Source organism: Aspergillus eucalypticola (assembly GCF_003184535.1).
Source record: "Aspergillus eucalypticola CBS 122712 chromosome Unknown BO83scaffold_10, whole genome shotgun sequence".
Classification (NCBI taxonomy): domain Eukaryota; kingdom Fungi; phylum Ascomycota; class Eurotiomycetes; order Eurotiales; family Aspergillaceae; genus Aspergillus; species Aspergillus eucalypticola.
In genome coordinates this window covers 173,097-192,865 of record NW_020290284.1, presented here as the reverse complement: position 1 = coordinate 192,865, position 19,769 = coordinate 173,097, and the positions used below count along the sequence as shown (strand labels likewise).

Here is a 19,769-nt window from a genome sequence, read left to right as displayed (position 1 = left end):
ATGTGCTTTTCGGTTTTTTTCCTTCTGCTGGAGACAGTGGTCTTGCCAAGGAATCCGCGCTCATCGCGGGTGGGAACAACCACCAAACAGAGGCTGGACGGGAAGAAGACCTGTACCCACATGTACAGCCTTTGGGCCGGGGGTGAGAGAATTTCGAGTCCCGTGGGATGGGAGGTGTAGAGTGTCATGATTGACTCACGACTTTAATCTCGGACTCTTCGTGTAATCGGCGATGCTGATGCGTGGAAGATGTAGAGTTCAAGTAGTACTGTCGGTAGGCAGCAGAGCAGACTCCGCGGTTCATATAAGGCTGACCGTCAAGCCCTGCTTTAGAATCAACTAATGGGCAACGACGCAATCCCGGCGTACAAGATTACTCCTGGGGGGAGAATAGGTGGATAACGTACCCTAACCCCAAACAAGTCCGAGCTGGGTGATTGATAACCATCGGGCTGGCGCGGGACTGGCGAATAATAGACGGGGGCAAGGAACGTCCCACCGTAACTCCGAAGTCGGTGAACGCGCACGATAATCTAATCTGATCCGATACCTTTTTCCCGGCCTTCTTTCCCCCTCTTCTTCCCTCGGTCGCCCTCCTGTTTTCATTTCTGCCTTACCTTTGTCCTTTCCTCTTCCATACCTTGTTCAATCCCTGCCCATTATTCTGTCTGCTTCGTGGCATAGATTTGATAAATCACATTGCTGCTGCACGCCCAATCTCCTCCGGTGTGCTCTGCACCACACCTCGTCTCGCTTACCGGCTGAAGGGGCGCACTTCCGCTCTTCCGGCCGCCGAAGCGATCAAGTGACACCACCACTTCTTCTTCCTTTCCACCTGTTGGTCCGTTTCCTTCCCCAAACACCTCCCGCAACCCGCTCCTCGCGGCGAAAAATTATGACTGCTGACCACGACCCAGGCCACCTCTTACAATAAAAAGAGGTCTTCTAAATACCATGGCCACTCCAGCTCCCTCGCTCGCTCCTGCGCCCGGTCCAGCTCCGTTGGCACCCGCATTGGCCGCCAAGCCAGCCATCTCACCGTCTCCCGGTCCGGGCACACCCGGCTCCATCACCTCCAAGGAATGGGTGATCCCCCCTCGTCCCAAACCCGGCCGCAAGCCCGCCACAGACACGCCCCCTACCAAACGCAAAGCGCAGAATCGAGCTGCCCAGAGAGCTTTCCGGGAGCGTCGAGCGGCCCGCGTTAACGAACTCGAGGACCAGATCAAGAAAATTGAAGATGACCATGAGATCCACGTCGTGCAACTCAAGGAGCAGATCTCGAACCTTTCCCATGAGGTCGATCAATGTCGGAGCGAAATGGCCTGGTGGCGTGACCGGTGCCACGCTTTGGAGAAAGAGGTCTCCGTCGAGCGCAGCGCTAAGGAAAGCCTTGTGAAGGAGTTCCGGTCCTCGTTGTCGGACAAGAATGCCTCTCGCTCAGACAAGGCACCCTTGACACGCATACCCAGAGACTCATCCGCCGCTAATGTGGCAGTGGAAAATAACATGCACGAGGAGCAGGAGGAGGTGCCCCTGGGCTGTAACAACTGCTCGAACGTGCACTGTCAGTGCATTGAAGACGCCTTTAGCGGCATGCCCGGCATCGAGCGGACGTCAACGCAGTCAAAGCGTCTTGATAACTCGAGCCAGTCTCGTGCCGAACCCGAAATCAAGCCTGAGCCAGAGGAGATGGAGATCGATTTCACAACGCGATTCGCGGCCCCCCATCACGTCCAGGACGACACAGTCACTAATGTCTCCTCCCCGGCCGTTGACCCTTGTGGTTTCTGCCAGGATGGCACGCCATGCATTTGTGCGGAAATGGCTGCCCAGGAAGAGGAGCGCCGCCGGCGGAACTCGTTCGAAAACAACCGTCTGGCACCCATCCAGAACCTGTCGCAGTTCACGCCGCCCCCTTCCGACGGCGACGTGCGGTCCGAGGTGACCCTCCCACCCATTAGCCAAGCGACGAATTCCTGCGCCAATGGCCCGGGTACTTGTGCTCAATGTCTCGCCGATCCCAGGCGGACCCTTTTTTGCAAGACGCTGGCGGCCTCCCGCCCCGCCAGCGCTGCTCCCTCCGGATGTTGCGGCGGTAAAGGCGCCGATGGTGGATGCTGCATGTCGCGCAACTCCAACCCTGAACGCAGCGGGTCAACTCAACAACAACCACAGACTTCCAGCTCGCGCCGCTCGGCTACTCCGTCCCTAACTCTCTCCTGTGCCGATGCCTTCACCACCCTCTCCCGTCACCCCAACTTCTCTCGAGCCAGCGATGATATTTCCTCGTGGCTTCCCAAACTTCACACTCTGCCCAATCCCAGTCAGAGCCAAAAGGAGGTAATGCAACCAGGCTCCCGAGCCGCATTGGAAGTCGAAGCCGCCAGTGTCATGGGCGTGCTACGCTACTTTGATCGGAGATTCGCCGACAAATGATCTTCCTCTGCATTCTGTTCCTCTCTACATTTTCTCTTCTTTCTGCCTCTTTCTTTTCGGCACCTTTTCTGATTCTGCTTTTATTTTTCATGATACCCAAACCTGACTCATGGCATGTCTGAGTTTGTATTATATATACACACCTCACTCACACCTTCCTACCCTCATCTCATGGACGGGAGAGATAACCCCCTCCTCTTCCATAATACCCATCCTCACCCATTCATCTCCTTTCTCCTCCCCCACCCTCCATCCAGGGATTTATGAACCCTTCCCTTACGATCCGCCCCACCATGAAAAGAAAGTGACCATGAAGGAGGGAAACTGGAACCTCAACAACCTAAAAACTTACTCATATGAAAAGTCCTCAAAAAAAGAGCTAAAAAATAATAACGACCGGACTGCCAGGATTGTCTTGTCTAGAGACCGGGATGAATTGAAGTTCGTTCCATATGATTACATTTAGACGGGTGAAATGAAATAAATGATATGGCGTTTTCTTTCTTACTATTTATTTATTTCCCATATACTACTATAACATTTCGTGGTTCTAGACACTTTTTTCTATTCTTTTTTGCTTGTATAGGCTGGGGTTTGGCTGAGTTAGTAGAGTAATGGGTAGGCTATTTCGGGTTAATTACTACGATTCATTATACTAGATTGATTGATGTAGAAGTGAACATCCGAGTAGTGGTGACAATGTGCAATGAAGATTAGGTAGATATTGATTCGTATGGTCTACATGAACAATATATAAATTGTAAAGATGACAGGCTCCAACGCCGATTCCATTCCGCTTGCTCCGTAGATATGACAACTGCAAGTAAAAACAATAAAATAAAGTACATCCCATAGCAGCGTCAGTTGGTATTGGTATTAAACGAAGAAAGGAACAATGAATGAAAGGAGAGATCGAGAGTTAGAGAGGAGATCTGGGTGGGAGTGGAAGGCGGCCCGGTGCCGACTCTTTAGAAGCGACCTCCGCTGGTCATCGACTCGTCCTCTCCGGATACACTGAAGCTGCCCATAAGACTGGCGCCCCAAATCCCGGCAATCCCCCACATGCCAATGCGCCAGCCCCGGTATAATCCCTTGATACCCTGGCCCTGGCGTTTCCGCTGTACGACGGGCTTCTTCATTAGCTGGCGCGCACGATCAGTCTCCGGCGCAGGTGCCACTCCCTCTTCGTAGACGATGCTCCACATCGTGCCAATGATGCCGCGGTAGGTCTGCGGCGTAGGCACGATGGTCTCAACCTCAGTCGTTGGAGCCTCAGCCGTTGTGGGGGAGGATACTGAGCGGATGGAACCGCGGGACTGCTGCCGAAGACTGGGGGAGGTGAATGTTGCGATTTGCGCGCGACGAAGGACGGTTTCAAGAGGAAACCGGACTGCGAGCTCCAGGCCCGAGCTCAAGAAGGTGAAAAGACCCCATGCCGACGGGTTTAGCACGGGATCAATAGAGAGGTATGACTTCAAGACTAGGGGAGTCGTGTTGATGATGAAGTTGGGGAGACTGGAGTGAAGGATGGTGATCGGGATCAAGTGAGGGGGGATGGTGCAGTTAGGAGTTGGGATCTGGCGAAGAGCCCGCAGAAGCGAGCGGGGACCGTGAGTAGCCGGTGTGAGAATGAGGAATGTGCGTGCAGTGTCAATGGGAGAGAGAAGCATCGCCGACAGCGACGAAGAGATGAAGGACAGGACCAACGTCGCGACCGGGGCGGTGGACGTCAGGATGTCTGCGGTCATGGAAGAAGTTACATCTTCCTCTGGCAGGCCGACAATGGCGGAGAGCAGACTGCGAATGAAGGTGTTCAAGGTTGGGAGTAGCAGGGAATAGATGAAGGTCGCGTTGGTCGCTTTCCAGGGTGACGATGGCCCGCTGGTGCTCCACAGCTGGCCCAGCACCTCCATCAAGGAGGAGGGGTTCTTGATGGCCAAGGCATATCGAGATGACGACGTCTGGGGTGGGATGTAGCCGCTCCGGTCGGTAATATGGCGTCGAGGCTTCCGGGATCGGGGAGTAGAGGGCGTTGGTACTGCGGGAGCTGCCGATGTGAAGTAGCTGCTCTCATCGTCGGAGGAGAGGGATTCCTAAGGAGCCCCAAGAGAGCATATTGTTAGCTGTCTATTTCCCACCGGTTGCCATTGTCTGTGTCGTGTTACACACATCTTCATCGTAGGAGTCGACCTGACTGTCCAGCCCAGAGCTCCGGCGATCATGCATCGCCCATTGTCCCTCCGCAGAATCATCGGGGGCCACATAGGTCTGTAGGATGGTTTTGGCGACATCGAAGGGCTGAGCAGTTAGCACACCGAGGTATCGACGGAGTGCTTCGTCCAAAGCATCACGAATCCAGCTGGACACCGAGGGGGAGTTGTCGAGGTAATCGGAGTAGTCCAGGTCGGGCAGAAGATCGCGCGCCGAACCACCAAAAACTTGAGTTGACGATGACGCATCTGGAGGGGAGGAGACATTGGAGGCGTCCAGACCGATGGGGGGAGGGATGTAGTAAGGACGGAGGGGATTTGGCCCATCCAGCGGAGCAGTCATGATGGAAGATAAGAGAGGGAGAAGGGAGGGAATTCGTTATAGTTGTTTCGGGGATAAGGATGGAAGGTCAAGAGGGGGGAAGAAAGAAGAGCAGGTTGAAGCTTGCAATTCGGAGAAGGCGAAAAAAGCAAAGCCGACGAATGAAGAAGCCCGAAATTCCCGCCGCTGTTCGGCCTCGCCTTTTTTTCGTGCCCCAGGATTCGCTCTGTTGCTCTCTCTTCCTCTCCACTTCTGCTGGTCCGCTTCTCTTCTCCTCTCCTCTCCCCTCGCATTGCGCTCTCTAAAAGTATTTTCTATTTCTTTAATATCCTTTCCTCCTCTCCGTCTTTTCCCAGCATCCCTGCGCCATGTCGTTCTGGAAAGAAGCGTGCCTAAACCTGCGTCATGCCGTTCCCAAGGCCGGGAACAGCATCGGTCGCACCCAATCTAAGAGATTCCTCACCTCTTCCTACTCGACTCAGACACCCCGAGTGATTGCCTCAAGCAGACTGTCCATAAACGCCCGGAGGAACTTCCTGAGCCAACAGTCATGGATGGCTCGCCGCAGCTTTTCCGTCACGGCCGGTGCTCAACACGGCCATATCACGCCGCCAAAGCCCGGGGAGGAGTGAGTCATCGCGAACGCTGGCTTCGTATACTACCTATACTAATGTTTAATGCGCAGAATCAATGTGACGTTCATCGACAAGGATGGCGTGAAGATTGAGCTCCAGGTCTCTGAGGGTGACAACTTGCTAGATATCGCACAGGCAAACGATATCGAGATGGAAGGTGTGTAATGCCAGTTATCGGGGATGCGCAGAATTATAGGGGCATAGTGACTGACAAACGCCGGAAACTTTTAGGTGCCTGTGGTGGCTCATGCGCCTGCTCGACTTGCCATGTGATCGTCGAGGACCCGGACATGTTTGATAAGATGGAAGAGCCGTCGGACGACGAGAACGACATGCTGGATCTGGCGTTCGGTCTGACGGAGACCTCCCGGTTGGGATGTCAAGTGGCCATGAGCAAGGACCTCGATGGTCTCGTGGTCCGGCTCCCGTCGATGACTCGAAACTTGCAGGCAAGCGACTTCGAGCCCAAGAAATAAGAGAGCTTTGTACGAGTATATACGAGAGGCGCCCGGGGATGAGGGACGGACTGTATGATTATCCAAGCGCATACACTGGGGAGGGGTTCCAGGTCTATCTATGGTTATTGTGGGCTCATTGGTTTGTAAACGAACGTGTCTCTATTGGGTATACCGATCTCCATTCACTTTTTGGCATGAAAGTACCTGTAAATAGCATATCACTTTTTAATCCAAACACTTGAGATAAAATGAAACAGAAACAACAGTAGAGCAACCCCTCAAACGCCCAAGGTATGCCAGGTCTTGAACAGCGAACAGAAACTTCTCGTAAAACTCCTTAAGCCTCCTCGATCTTCAACGGCTTGCCCTTCTTCCCGCTAATCAGGTCCAAGAAGCCCTGCTTGCTGACTTCATTCACGGCCTTCTCGCGCTCGCCGATACCAACGGTACCCTTCTTGCGCTCTGCCTTGGCTGCTTCCTCTCCGCGCACCTGGGCGGCGCGGACGGCATTGAACAGCTTCACCACACCACGCTGGGCAATCTTGCGCAAACGCTTCTCCTCCTCAGCAACGGCACCCGCCTGGCCACGCTCCAGACCCATGACATCGCGAACACGGCCACGGTCCAGCTCTTCCTTCTTCTCCGCACGCAGCTTGGCGCGCGCTTGCCGATCCAGCTTCTCCTCCGCCACGTCGGTGCTCTTCTGGGCAGCGGCTTTGCTGCGCGCCAGCACGGGGTCGTCTCGAACGGATGTGGGGAGTTTGGTGGACAGAATCTTCGCGATAGAGGTGGAGAAGGCCGAGGGATCATTGCGCTTGGAGACAGCTCTGCGACCCGTTGTCGCAGGTGCAGAAGTATCGGAGTCGGCACCCTCTTCATCGTCGGATCCTTCAGAATCGATTTCAGACTCAACATCACCATCCTCCTCGTCTTCGTCGGCTTCCTCCTCATCGGAGCTTTCGTCTTTCTCCGCCGCTTTGCTCTTCGTAGAGGCGCCAATCGACTTGGTCTGCTTCTTGGGCTGCTTCACTTGAACTTCCTCATCGTCGGAATCGGCCAAGCTGACAGCCTTGAAATCGGTGGGTTCATCGTCTTCGGACTCTTCTTCGGAGCTGCTGTGGTATTCGCGCTGCTTTCTGAACTTCTTCTTGGGACCGGCCTGCAACGACTCAAGGACCTTGCGCTTTTTCATGTGGGGAGGCATTTTGACGGCTGATATTAACTATTTCAAGATTGACTGGAAGAAATATAACTTTGACCCGAATGTGGGAGGAGATATGAAGTGGAAAATGCAATGAACTTGCATTGAATCCCGAACTTTTTTTCCCAGCAATTTTTGGGTCCCTCGCGGGCGGCCAGCAACGCACGGCTGTGATTGGCCGCGGGGCTCTCCGCATCGCTTCGCCCGCGCAGTTGGCCTCTCAGTCCATCGATTCATCCATCTCGCTGCATCCTCCATTCGTTTTCTACTGTCGTCCCTGCCACCTTTCACGATTTCTGGCAGCAAGTGACGCATCTTTTAATCTGTACATGCTTTAATTTGTTCTATTCTCTTTCGACTAGAATTCCCCCGCCATGGTCCTTCAGGATCTCGGGCGGCGAATCAACGCCGCTGTCAATGACCTGACTCGCTCCAACAATTTGGACGAGAAGGTGAGGATCAGACTCCCTCTTCTCGGGCTGATGTATGTACTGACCGCAAATAGGCCTTTGATGACATGATTAAAGAGATCTGCGCCGCCCTGCTGTCCGCCGACGTCAACGTCCGCCTGGTCCAGTCCCTCCGCAAGTCCATCAAGTCCAGCGTCAACTTTGCCTCTCTTCCTGCCGCCGTGAACAAGAAGCGTTTGATTCAAAAGGCCGTCTTCGATGAACTAGTTTCCCTGGTTGATCCCCATGCGGAGCCCTTCCGTCCCAAGAAGGGCCGCTCCAACGTGATTATGTTCGTCGGTCTGCAGGGTGCCGGTAAAACCACTACTTGTACCAAGCTGGCCCGCCATTACCAGATGCGCGGCTTCAAGACTGCCCTCGTCTGTGCCGATACCTTCCGTGCTGGTGCTTTCGACCAGCTGAAGCAGAATGCCACCAAAGCCAAGATCCCCTACTACGGTAGCTTGACGCAAACCGACCCCGCCATTGTGGCAGCCGAGGGTGTGGCCAAGTTCAAGAAGGAGCGTTTCGAAATCATCATTGTCGATACTAGTGGTCGTCACAAGCAGGAAGAAGAGCTCTTCACCGAAATGACCCAGATTCAGACCGCCGTCACCCCCGACCAGACCATCCTCGTTCTCGACAGCACTATCGGTCAGGCTGCCGAAGCCCAGTCCTCTGCCTTCAAGGCCACCGCAGACTTCGGAGCCATCATCATCACCAAGACGGATGGTCACGCCGCAGGTGGTGGTGCTATTTCTGCCGTCGCTGCCACCCACACCCCCATCATCTACCTCGGTACCGGTGAGCACTTAATGGACCTAGAACGCTTCGAGCCGAAGGCCTTCATCCAGAAGCTTCTGGGTATGGGCGATATGGCTGGACTGGTAGAGCACGTACAAGCCGTGACCAAAGACTCGGCCTCCGCTAAGGAAACCTACAAGCACATCTCAGAAGGTATCTACACGCTGCGCGACTTCCGCGAAAACATCACCTCCATCATGAAGATGGGACCCCTCTCCAAGCTCTCCGGCATGATCCCCGGTCTATCCAACCTGACCGCGGGTCTCGATGACGAAGACGGCTCCATGAAGCTCCGTCGTATGATCTACATCTTCGACAGCATGACGGCCGCCGAACTCGACGGCGACGGCAAGAATTTCGTCGAACAACCCAGCCGCATGGTCCGTATCGCCTGCGGAAGCGGTACCACCGTCCGCGAAGTGGAAGACCTGCTCTCCCAGCACCGCATGATGGCCGGCATGGCCAAGCGTGTCGGCGGACAGAAGAAGCAGATGCAGCGCGCCCAGAACATGCTCAAGGGTGGTAACAAGGAGCAGCAGCTCGCCGCCATGCAGAAGCGCATGGCCGCAATGGGTGGTGCCGGCGGTGGTGGATTCCCCGGTATGCCCGGCATGGGCGACATGGCCAAGATGATGCAAATGCTGCAAGGTCAAGGAGGTGGAGGCGGCGGTGGTCTGCCCGGTCTAGGTGGAATGGATCTACAAAGTATGATGAGCCAGATGAGTGGGTTGATGGGCGGTGGCGGTGGTGGTGGTGGAGGCCGCGGTAGAGGACGGTGATTGTGATGATGACGATGATGCACGCATTTCGAAACTCCTTTTTGATTCATGTTTTCGCGTTGTTACCATTCCATGATTATATTACTACACCTGTGTCCCCGTCTGTTCTTTTCGTTTGATTCTTAAGAGACTGGGGATGTATGCTTTGCTTCAGTTCAGTCATCATTCACCTCATTCGTCGATTGTAACTAGCATATGATGGTGTTGGGCGTGACTTGATTTTACTTTTGCTTATCTTTTTTTTTCCGCTAATACTATCTGACTGGCCCTGTGGGGCATCAATCTATGCTATGGAAGCTTACTGATCTTTTGCGTCTTATAAGATATATACTACTACCACTAGTAACATTATATTTCATAAGTCAAAAATAGTAGATTATTCAAAATAGATTGTCTTAAGAACAATAATCCCAAACACCACCAAAAGAGGCGAGAAATAAATCAATAATTGAATCACAGACCCCATACCAATAAAATACCAATGAATCAATCAATCCACCCTCTCCACCCGTCTAACTCTATCCAATACATCATAGACCTGTTCTAACACAAATGAGCGCACACGACCTACCGTTTCCTCAACGCGGCCAATCACCGTCTTAACAGCTGCATCCCACGTACTATCCTCCTCGCGCTCATCCAAGAGGAGCTTACCCGGCGGGAAGCGAGGGTGTTTCCAGGTCGACGCGGAGGCGACCACTGCCTCCTGGCCAGACAAAGGCACAGCAAGAGAGTATTTCCAGATCAGGTCGGTATTGACGTAGAGGGAATAAGTGAAGACAGAGCTGGGAACGGAAATGGTCTTGCCAGAGCTGGTGGTGATGAGCTCATCTTGGACGTCAATGTCGATGAGACCGTATTTGGTGTTTCCGTCGGGGATGTATTTGATGGCGACGTCTTCGTCGTCGTCCTGGCGGTAGGTCCTGATGGGGAGGTAGAACATGTTGAGCGGGCCGACACAGAACTCGTGCAGTCCCTCGCCTGCGGTGTTGGGGAGGAGTTCCTCGTGGGTGAAGTCGAGGTCGGGGTCTGGGAAGCGCGTGGCTCCGAATTCGTGACGGTCTCCGCTGAGGAGGACGATGCGGACGCCGAGTTCGCGCTCTGCGCGCCACATGGCTTCGAAGACGGTGCGGCGTTCGTTGAGGAATCCTCCCCATGTGTCGGTAGTGCCGACATGCCAGTTCTTGGTGAAGGGGACGCTGGACGCTACGATCTTCCAGCGGACTTCGGCTGGTTCGGGACGGGCGAGGAAGGCGAGGAGAGACTGGAGTTGTGCGGAGCCGAGGATGGTGGAGTTGGGCTGGGCGGGCTCGAAGCGGTAGGTGCGCGTGTCCACCATGAAGAATGAAGCTGGGCCATTTATGAACGAGAAGTAGGTGGTGTTTTCGGGCTTAGCAAAGGGTGTTGGCGGGATGGGAGGGTTCGCGCTGACGTGGTAATGGATGTAGGGCTCCGCGGCGGCGGGATATGGCGCCGTGGTGTTTCCCTTAGACCAGTCATTCTCGATCTCGTGGTCATCTAGTGTATGAATCCAAGGAAGACCATCTTGGGCTTTGTTCCATGACGGGGAGGAATAGACCCGGCGGTACTCGCTGCGGTAGTGAGAGATGGAGGAACCAAAGCGCTGAGGCACGTCGACGTAAATGAAATCACCTAGGAACAACATGAACGCTGGTCGGAGCAGAGACGGCAGTCGATTGACCGTCTCTGTCATCATCTCGAGTCCCGGGATGCGTAGTGGATGCGATAGCGGGTTGTAGGGGAAATTCGCCTTCATGCAGCTCGATGTGAGGAAGCTCAGACGGTTGGCTGATTTGGAGCCGGGCATTGGCGCGGTGACGAAAGAGCCCGTCAGATTATTGGACAGAGAATAGCGGTACGCGGATGAGGGCTCCAGATTCTTGATGGTTACGGTGGTTGTGAAGTCCGTCGCATCCGTCAGTGAGTAAATCACGCCTTCTTCGGTCCATCGCGAGGGGTCCTCCTCCGTTGGCTGATAGTATACGATCAAGGGTAGCTGAGCCGGGTCGGGTTCACGGACCAGCAAATTCGCGGTAGTCGGAGAGACGTAGCCAATACGAGAGAAAGCAAGGTCATTGCTGGGATAGAGAACGAAGCCTCGTCCGACGAAGTCTAGCGTGAGGAGGGCGAGGACAATGTTGATCAGGACGGTCAAACGCGTTGACAGCGGTAGTCGGGGAGACGGCAGCCCAGTCAGCAAGACCTTGAGGACGCCTTCAGTTGGCGGCGGAGATCCTATAGGATGTTACTTTGTGTGCTTTTGCGGGGGTAGAGCCTGCTCATGTTGAGCCTACGTACTGGAAGCATATTGAGCATCCTCAAGGCCTTTGCGCCGATCGGTATTGCTCTGGTCGCCCGGCCGGCCAAGCGACACCAATGAAGCTAGGTAAACAGCTAATAAAGTGACTATAAGGGGTGGGAAATGATGGCCGGGGATCTATATAGCTCCAATTAGCTACCATGATTACGTAGGCCATGAAGAACAGTCAACGCACCCAGCGGAGGAAGAAGAAGGCTGTCACTCGGAGGGCCGCGGAGCTCGTAGCAGCAGCTACGCGGGGAATAGACACCATGGCGTCGAGAAGCTGTCGACACGATCTAAGCGGATGAAGAGGAATCAGAGCATCACTAGCTCATGCAGCTCTTCCAGAGAGACAGACGAGAAGGAGAACAAGAGAGGTAGTGAAGGGAGGAGAAGAAGGAGAAGAAGCAATTCACAGTTAGTCGAGTAGATTAACTGATTAATCCGAAAAGGCGGAACGGATGAGGCGCCGCAGCGATGACGACATGCTCTCCAACCCAAAACAACATCAAGCCACCAAGCCATGTATAAGTCAGTTATTATTCTCAATTGCTCTATAACTATATATGCAAAGTGTGGAAGTAGCTGCACGCTATGTATTTATCGCTGCTGCATCATGTCCCGAAGTAGATTCATCAAGCTGTTGGCCATTGGTCCCGAGCGCATCATGCGCGCAACGTGTAGCACCTCCTTCATATTCATACTCAAGCTCATCGCCGCCGCCCACTGCCAGGGTGCTTCTCGGTCTCCCGGTTTCGAGTTGAAATATTCCCAACCCATCACGCCTCCGAAGTTGGGGAAGCGTTCAATCAGCAGACCTAGGATCGGCCCGATCTTTTCCAGTGGTACATAGCCCTGCGATCCATTCCCCGGATTCGTCAACAGCCCGTACACCACCCGGTTCGGGGCCCAGCCCTGTGCAATCATGGTAGCATACATCCGAGGGTCGTCTGGGTGGCCCCAACCATTATAAAACTGGGTATTATACCAGCTGATTTTGGAGGCTCGCTGTCGCTCTAGCTCACGATAGTCGAAGCCGGACAGGTTGCCCATGCCCAACATGGCCGCCGCCACTGGAGCCAACGTAATGATGAAGTCGTCACCCATGTCAAGCTTGAGCCGGTCGATCAGCCGGATAATGCCCGACAACGACATCTCTTCCTCCACATCCAGATCCAGCCCGTCCAGTTCATGGCGCCGCACCATGTCCCGCAAGGGTTGATAGTATAGTTCAAATTTCTCCTCATTACCGTCCAGGCAGCGGAATGAGCCCTGCGCCGCGCCTCCCAGGAGTCCCATGACACGAACCCCGCTCTGCTTCACGGCGGGCACTTCCGCCCACAGCGGTTCATACAGCGGCATATGAGGGGGATCATTATTGAGAGTAATGTGCTGTGGATCGGCATTGAGGTGAAAAGCGGCCAGGATGATGTGGGTGACGCCAGTATTGTTGTCCAGCAGCGGCAGCATGGAGCAGTACTGACCATCAGGACAGATCGTCTGATGATAGAGAATCACCCGAGGGCGCTCGGGTTGCGGAGACACGGGGGGCATCGTTTAGTGTGGCCCTCAAGAGGAGAATCAAATCACTTGCTGGTATAAAAGAATGAGCAAGATTGTGAAGGATGCGCGCAATGGCGCTCTCTGACGGTTTCAGCGGGGAATGGTGAGCCATGCGTAATCCGTCAATGAATGGCCCACTGATTAGCCGTTCAGTCCTCGCCTATCAGTTGGGATGGATGTGAAACCCGACCTGCAGCCAAATCGAAAGAGATCAAAAGGCTGCATGAAAACAACCCCTCATGGCAAGCATATGCAGTGAATGCTAACTGATGAGGTCTTGCTTTGATCATGCGCTCTGTTGGAGACTGATTTCTTGTGTCACCTTCTTCTATGTGATTATGTCAGCATCACCGGCTTTGTTGGACACCAAAACAATCACCAACTTGTTCAATCTAAACCCCTTCTACGCAGACATAACAAATCAAGAGCCATACATGCTATTCCAGTTGCCACTGTCTGTCAGGATGATACTACAGTCTGGGCGAAATATATGGACAAGCTTGAGATTCACTTCTGTGTACTCTGTAGATTGAAGCAGTTCAGGGAGCTCCGACAACTCAGTTCTTCTGCGCAAAGGCATTGAGCACGTTTTCTCTAAATCTATCTCCTCATGCACTTCTTTAGTCTTGTCGTTCTATTCTCTTTCATAATCTCTTGGTCCTCATGCCTTTATCGTCCTACTTCATTTCTATCTAGTGAATAACTAAGTAAATATAGTCTCGGTGGACCCCAAAGCGGAGCTACCGAGATCGCGCTAGTCCTCATTGAGCTTTCGCGGCTCTTTCTGCCTGAGGATGCAGGCCAGCAAAGACGGGCCAATTGCGGTTCCTGCCTGCCTGGGGCTGCCCATGCTTGACGGGATCCTCCATCCATCTTCCACTCTTTCTCCCATTCAGAGCAAATAATTAGTTGTTAACAACGCGCATTCTCCCTCCCGATCGCCTATCCTTATCGGCTCATTTATCCACAACCCCTATTCTCCGAAGAATCGATGATGTGCCTGATTGGGACGTGAAGTTGTGACCGATCTTATCGCATATGTTACCCTGATCAATAAACAATCCCAATCGTTTCCGCCGTCATGGACACGACTTCCCACGACACCGTTGGCGCGTCCACGCTGGCAACTCCCCTCTTCATGCCTTCATCGCCACCGTCTCATCCCGACCAGGGAGAGAGCTATTCTCCGGTCAGCACAAGAAGCTTCCGTTTTAGTTCGCGCGGCGCGACCGGCGCAGACTTCGATGACGCGCGTTCGCCGCAACGCCGCTCCCCCAAATCCTCCAGAGCGTCCTCTCTCGAGCGCGCCGCGAACGAGATCGATGCCCGTCTGGCGCAGTACACAGTCGACTTCAGCCAGTTTCCGAGCAACCACGCGCTGGATGAGGAGCCCCAGGAGGAGTTGAGACTGCCACATGAGGACAACTTGTCCGACGTCGGTGGTCCGGATGACTTTACTGCCAATTTGGAGAAGTATCTTATGGGGGAGGATGATACCATGGACCACAAGCATTTCAGCATAGACCACATGGAGCGCGACCTGTTCGAGCCAGAACTCCATTCCGATGCTGAGCACGAGTCAGAACCCGAGCCGGAGCTGCAGGACGAACTTCCCCAGCCGCAATCCCAGCCACAGATCCAGAGACAAGAAGCGAAACAACCCCAGCAGCAGGAAGACTCCCAGAACAACTCTCAATTGCACCAACCAGCTGTTGAAGATGAGCCGGAGGTCAGCGGATATAGTGAATTTGGGCCTCCTGTCGACATGTCTACCCCGTCGCATCTGCTGCGTCGGGCCGGCGGACTCGGGAAAGATATAACCCATCTCGAAAATATTGAAGAAGACCCGGATGATGAGATGGAAGCGACTACAACTACACCATCCGTTCGCAAGCACAAGCGCACTTCCAGTAAGAACGAGAAGGACGTGACCGAGGATCTGCGCCGGCAGATTGCAGAACTTAAGGATGCGCTGCGCGAGCGTGATGAACAACTGGAAAGAAACCACAGGCGTGTGTTGGAGGCAGCCTCTGCAGGAGAGCAAATCAAGCACCTACAAGGGGAGCTACAGAGAAAGTCGGAACTGCTCGAAGAGCTGTACGCTAAGCGCAGCGACGAGACACTCCTGCGCGAGCAAATCCAGCTGCTACAGAAACAAAACCAGGAGAAAGAGTCCTTCCTCCAGAAGTCCACCATGAACGCGTCCGAGCTGGGTACTTTGCAAAAGCAGATGAGTGACATGCAGAAAGAGCTGCAGAGTCGAAGCTCGCACCCCGATATCGACACCGAGCGCCTTGAAACGATCGCCTATCTGCGCCAGCAATTAGACTTGGCTCAGGAGCAGCTGCGAAAGCGCGACGCAACCTTGGACGAGACAATGGCCAAGCTGAAGGAGGTTACAACTGCCAAAGAGCAGCAACTCCGGGAGAAGAATAGCGAAATTGATGGCCTCAAAGCTCAGGTCAGCGACAATCTCCTAGAGGTTGAGAAGCTGGAAAGGGAGCTCGACCGTGTCAACCAGGCATACGAGACTCTCGAGGAAAGAATTGCCTCTCTGGAAACCAAGAACCGACCATTAGAAGAGAAGAACAGCACGCTGGAAGCCGATCTGACGCGCGCACAGTCGCAAGTCACCGCGCAAGAAAATGCCCTCAAAGCCATGGCAGCGGATCTCCCGCTTGAGACGGGCAACACCTACACTGAGATTCTCGAATTGATCAAAGACCTCGGCCAGCCCAGCGTTCGACGCACACCAGACCCCTTCGCCAAAGACAAACTCCCCCAGGACCAAGACACGTCCCAGGACTTCGAACTCAAACACTTCCACGAAGAACTATTGAAGCTCCAAACCGAACTAGCAGAAGCCACCTCGGCGAAAACGACCCTCGAGCTACAACTCACCCGCTCGCAAGACCAAGCCACAGAAGCACAAACCCTCATCCACTCCATCGAAACCGAGAACACGCGCCTGACCAAACGCGCCGACGAGCTCAAATCCTCCCTCGACAAAGCCCAACAAGAGCTGTCCCAAGCCAACGAAGAACGCACGCGGGCCCTGGAAACCATCACTCGTCTCAAGAAGGAACAAGAGGACCTCCAGAACGCCACCCAACAGCAACCCAGCCCACCCCCATCCCCGCCAACAAACACCCACCAACCCCAACCCCAATCCACATCCACATCCACATCCACAACCCAAATCCAAACCCTCCAAACCGAACTCACCACCCTCCGCGCTACCAACACCAACCTCCAAACCCTCCTCACCAGCACCACCAACCGCGAAACCAAACTCAAGGCGCACATCCTCACCCTGCGCGACCGGCATCAAACCGAACTCCGCGCGCAGAGAACCAAAATCGAACACCTCGAATCCATCATCGCCACGAAGGACGAAACCGCCGCTGCAGTCGACGAACGCATCGCGCGGTCCGTCGAGAAGCGCGAGAAGGAGTGGCAGCGGCGCGTGGATCTCCTACTCAAGGAGCGTGAGAGAATGAGTCGTGCGTTGATGTGGTCGTGGGGTGAGAAGGAGATGGGGAGTGTCAAGGAAAATGATAAGGAGAATTTCACTGTCGATGAGAAGGGGAGGAAGAGGCAGGCGTATCGGTATAAGTATGCTACTGGGGTGGATGGAGAGGTGAAGACGAAGTCGTCGCAGTCTCGGTCGGGGTCGAGGAGGGCTTGAGCAGCTTAGCTTAGTTCATCTGGACCCTATGGTTTCTCTGGTTGATTGCCTTCTTGTGGATCTGGTCGTTTGTTTGTCTCTGTCTGTTCGTTTGGCCTACCTACTTGCGGATTGTGTGGGATTGCGGCATTACTATCTAGGACTGGGGGTCTTTTACCATTATGGTGTCTCGGGTATATACATTTACAAACGGTTGGGCTGGAGGTGCCGGTGTTGTGTTGTGTGTTGTATAATGGGAAATGGTTTTAGTTTCTTGTCCTGTGGCGTTTGGGGTTGTTTTCGAATGGTCGGGTCGAGACGTACATAAGACGGTAGTTAATCTGATCCTACATTTCAATTGATCCGAAAAGAGTGTAATTTATTATGATAGCATGGTACAGAAGAACTAGTAGCAAGCAGAAGAATAAAATCATAATAGTATTTAATCAAATAGTATATGGCAAGAAAGGTAAACAGAGGAAAAAAAGAAGCGTGCTAGTATACATTTTATATCAATCATGAGCCAAAGAGAACGTGATAATACAGCCGATTGAATCATAGCCAGTCCGACCCGCAGACTTCAGATCAAAATGCGTACATGCCGTGGGCACTAGTAGTTCGCGTGGTACCTCTATACGTGTTTCCATCTGCGAAGATGTCTTCCGGCTCATCAACAGAGGCGCCAGACTCGCGGATACAGTCTAGACTGGATGTTGTGCCGAACCCTCCACAGGTGTTGCTGCGGGGCCGCCGGGTGCTGGAGTACACGATTTCGACGTCGTTTCGACGCCGCCGTGAGGGCATTCGACGGTGGGTGTCAAAGTACGATCGACGAGCGTAGCGGCTTTGCTGGGGATGGTACTGGCTTTGTGTGTGTCGCGGGATCTGGCATGCTTCAAATCGGTAGACTTGGCTTCGTCGTCCGCTTGAACGAATCGAGTTTTGGCGTCTGGATCGTCCGTGCTGTGATAGAGAGCCATGGTAGCTGTGATTCGGCTGTCGTGGTGGAATCGGAGGTACGACCGGAAGTTTGGGCCGAGAGAAGTTGTACTGGCTAGTTATTGGAGCTGTGTGTGACGTGTCGGATCTCTGAACCCTGAGTGGCTCTGGTGCGACAACTTCGGGGGCGTCGGCGGAGCTGCTTGATATTGATCGTGGAAGCGTGCTTCCTTCAGATCGACTAGTCTTAAGCTCAGGGTTACTGGTCGTCATGGAAAATATAGACCTCTCCACAGGAGGAGAGGAGGGGAATGGAAGTTCCACAGGGGAAGATGCCAGTGGGTGTCCAGGAGCATATTCCCTTTTGGGAGTCGGCGGTGGTCCGATGTTGTCTGTTGAGTGCTCCTCTGCTGGTTGCTCAACGTCCGCAACAGCATCGGGACCAGCGAGGGCAAGGATTTCAGGGTCCGATGACAACGAGATCTGACTTGCGAAAACCTTGGGAAGGAGTCGGAAAGGGGATCCAGAGGGTTGGTGCCTTTTATGTCTGAAATGTGGGGATCCCGGGAGTTCTGCCAGTACAGCCTGACGATAAGGGTCATAAGGAGCCCTTAACGTGGCTTTGGGAGGTGTAACCGAGGCATTTGAACTGACATCGGAGTTTGTTCCATCCCTGGAGGAATTTTTGGATGGCGTGCCATCGACAGAGAGTGTAGTTCCAGAGTATATGCCTGAGCCCTCTGATTCACATTTTGTGTCGAGCTTCAACTGGGGTTTCTCATGTATGGAGGCAGGATGATCAATACTACCAGCTTTACATATGGAGTTGCTGCTAGATGACAGGTACAAGTCTCGCCCAAATGTCACATCAGGTCGACGGCAAACGTGATAGATGTCATTTTCCAGACTGACATGGCTTCCCATTGTTGAGCTGGCAGACATTTTGTCATCGCAGGTCGATAGTTGTGGCTTGTATACACCGAGAAGAGAGATATCGTACGGACGCTCGCAGAGTTCCCTTGAGCAGAAGAAAAGACACACAGTCACGCTGCTGCGAGTCAGTAAGCACGTCCAAATTTTGGGCCAGCAGACATACAATGATATGATGGAAACAATAACAGAAGCCCGTTGAAGCGCGCAGCTGATACCGATCTTCCAGAAGTCACCACCACCATCATCCGCTAGGCAGTACACCTGCTGCGAAACCAGCACTAGTCCTGCTGCGCTGGCAGCGATCCAAATAAGTATCGTCAGTCGCAGGATGTAGGTACAAGCGGCATTCAGCAAAGCTTTCTGGCTCGCGAATCCTACAACCTTGTTGTATTGCCAGGCAAGGAGGCTGTGAAGAGCGACAAGAGGAACGGTGAAGAATGACTAGTATCCGTCAGCATCTTTATCAGCCGTCCAGGTCAAGGCAGAGACTTACCGCGACAAGAGCCAGTATCAAGCTCGGGGTCATCTTTGAGTCCACACGGCGGATCCCATACAGGTAAAGCACGATGGCCCATTCAATGAAGGAGTCGAAGAGCATGACATATAACGAGATGAATATCACTACCTTGGTCCAAACGCCTCCTTTGGGGGAGGCTATCGAACGGTTGAACATGATGGACCGCGTCGAGAGTAGCTGGTACCAGCTGCGCTACGGCTTTGGGAAACAAGATTCGCCAAGCATCCAGTGGTCTGAGAAGTTAGTGATGATAAGAATCGATGTGTCGGAAAGGCTAGGTAGGTGCAGCCCATAAAAAACATGTGGGTGGTAAACGCGACGGGGAAACAATGGAAGAGAAGCAAAACAATGGGCGATGGCCGACTAAAAGGATGTATATGCTGAATGAATGGCCTCGCGCGTGAACGCGGAGGCCCGAGGGGTTGGAATGGGCGAGGTTCCGAGGCATGCCCACTAGCAGAATAGGGAATTGGTAGGAATATGGCCTGTGGTGTTTGTTGTCACTGCCTGATATGGGAGAGCTGTCCTTG

General features: G+C 53.6%; 7 protein-coding genes across 7 annotated transcripts; 3 read left to right on the top strand and 4 right to left on the bottom strand.

The window, feature by feature from the left end:
* Positions 1 to 954: 954 nt before the first annotated feature.
* hapX (bZIP transcription factor HapX) lies at positions 955 to 2,439 on the top strand (the record flags this gene model as incomplete). Its single annotated transcript, XM_025532744.1, has 1 exon — positions 955 to 2,439. The coding sequence occupies one exon, from the start codon at positions 955 to 957 to the stop codon at positions 2,437 to 2,439; it is 1,485 nt and encodes a 494-aa protein (XP_025388780.1).
* A 701-nt stretch (positions 2,440 to 3,140) lies between these two features.
* On the bottom strand, positions 3,141 to 5,183 carry BO83DRAFT_436740 (mitofusin complex protein UGO1). The gene is made up of 2 exons (XM_025535981.1): positions 4,609 to 5,183; positions 3,141 to 4,532 (listed from the first exon to the last, which is right to left on the bottom strand). Exons 1-2 carry the CDS (start codon positions 4,990 to 4,992, stop codon positions 3,408 to 3,410), a joined length of 1,509 nt encoding a protein of 502 aa, XP_025388779.1. The 5' UTR covers positions 4,993 to 5,183; the 3' UTR covers positions 3,141 to 3,407.
* Positions 5,184 to 5,205: 22 nt separating this feature from the next.
* Positions 5,206 to 6,307, top strand: BO83DRAFT_377730 (ferredoxin family 2Fe-2S iron-sulfur cluster binding protein). The gene is made up of 3 exons (XM_025531074.1): positions 5,206 to 5,599; positions 5,657 to 5,763; positions 5,838 to 6,307. Exons 1-3 carry the CDS (start codon positions 5,340 to 5,342, stop codon positions 6,080 to 6,082), a joined length of 612 nt encoding a protein of 203 aa, XP_025388778.1. The 5' UTR covers positions 5,206 to 5,339; the 3' UTR covers positions 6,083 to 6,307.
* Positions 6,308 to 6,341: 34 nt separating this feature from the next.
* Positions 6,342 to 7,347, bottom strand: BO83DRAFT_377729 (rRNA-processing protein RRP15). Its single transcript, XM_025531073.1, has one exon. It carries the CDS (start codon positions 7,266 to 7,268, stop codon positions 6,402 to 6,404), a length of 867 nt encoding a protein of 288 aa, XP_025388777.1. The 5' UTR covers positions 7,269 to 7,347; the 3' UTR covers positions 6,342 to 6,401.
* A 171-nt stretch (positions 7,348 to 7,518) lies between these two features.
* Positions 7,519 to 9,631, top strand: BO83DRAFT_377728 (RNA-binding signal recognition particle subunit SRP54). The gene is made up of 2 exons (XM_025531072.1): positions 7,519 to 7,717; positions 7,771 to 9,631. The coding sequence occupies exons 1-2, from the start codon at positions 7,640 to 7,642 to the stop codon at positions 9,295 to 9,297; spliced, it is 1,605 nt and encodes a 534-aa protein (XP_025388776.1). The 5' UTR covers positions 7,519 to 7,639; the 3' UTR covers positions 9,298 to 9,631.
* Positions 9,632 to 9,660: 29 nt separating this feature from the next.
* On the bottom strand, positions 9,661 to 13,454 carry BO83DRAFT_359178 (alkaline phosphatase). The gene is made up of 3 exons (XM_025529347.1): positions 12,299 to 13,454; positions 11,617 to 11,755; positions 9,661 to 11,553 (listed from the first exon to the last, which is right to left on the bottom strand). Exons 1-3 carry the CDS (start codon positions 13,172 to 13,174, stop codon positions 9,788 to 9,790), a joined length of 2,781 nt encoding a protein of 926 aa, XP_025388775.1. The 5' UTR covers positions 13,175 to 13,454; the 3' UTR covers positions 9,661 to 9,787.
* Positions 13,455 to 17,310: 3,856 nt separating this feature from the next.
* On the bottom strand, positions 17,311 to 19,709 carry BO83DRAFT_13236 (uncharacterized protein). The gene is made up of 3 exons (XM_025526106.1): positions 19,216 to 19,709; positions 18,886 to 19,163; positions 17,311 to 18,837 (listed from the first exon to the last, which is right to left on the bottom strand). The coding sequence occupies exons 1-3, from the start codon at positions 19,393 to 19,395 to the stop codon at positions 17,436 to 17,438; spliced, it is 1,860 nt and encodes a 619-aa protein (XP_025388774.1). The 5' UTR covers positions 19,396 to 19,709; the 3' UTR covers positions 17,311 to 17,435.
* Between the last annotated feature and the right edge of the window lie 60 nt (positions 19,710 to 19,769).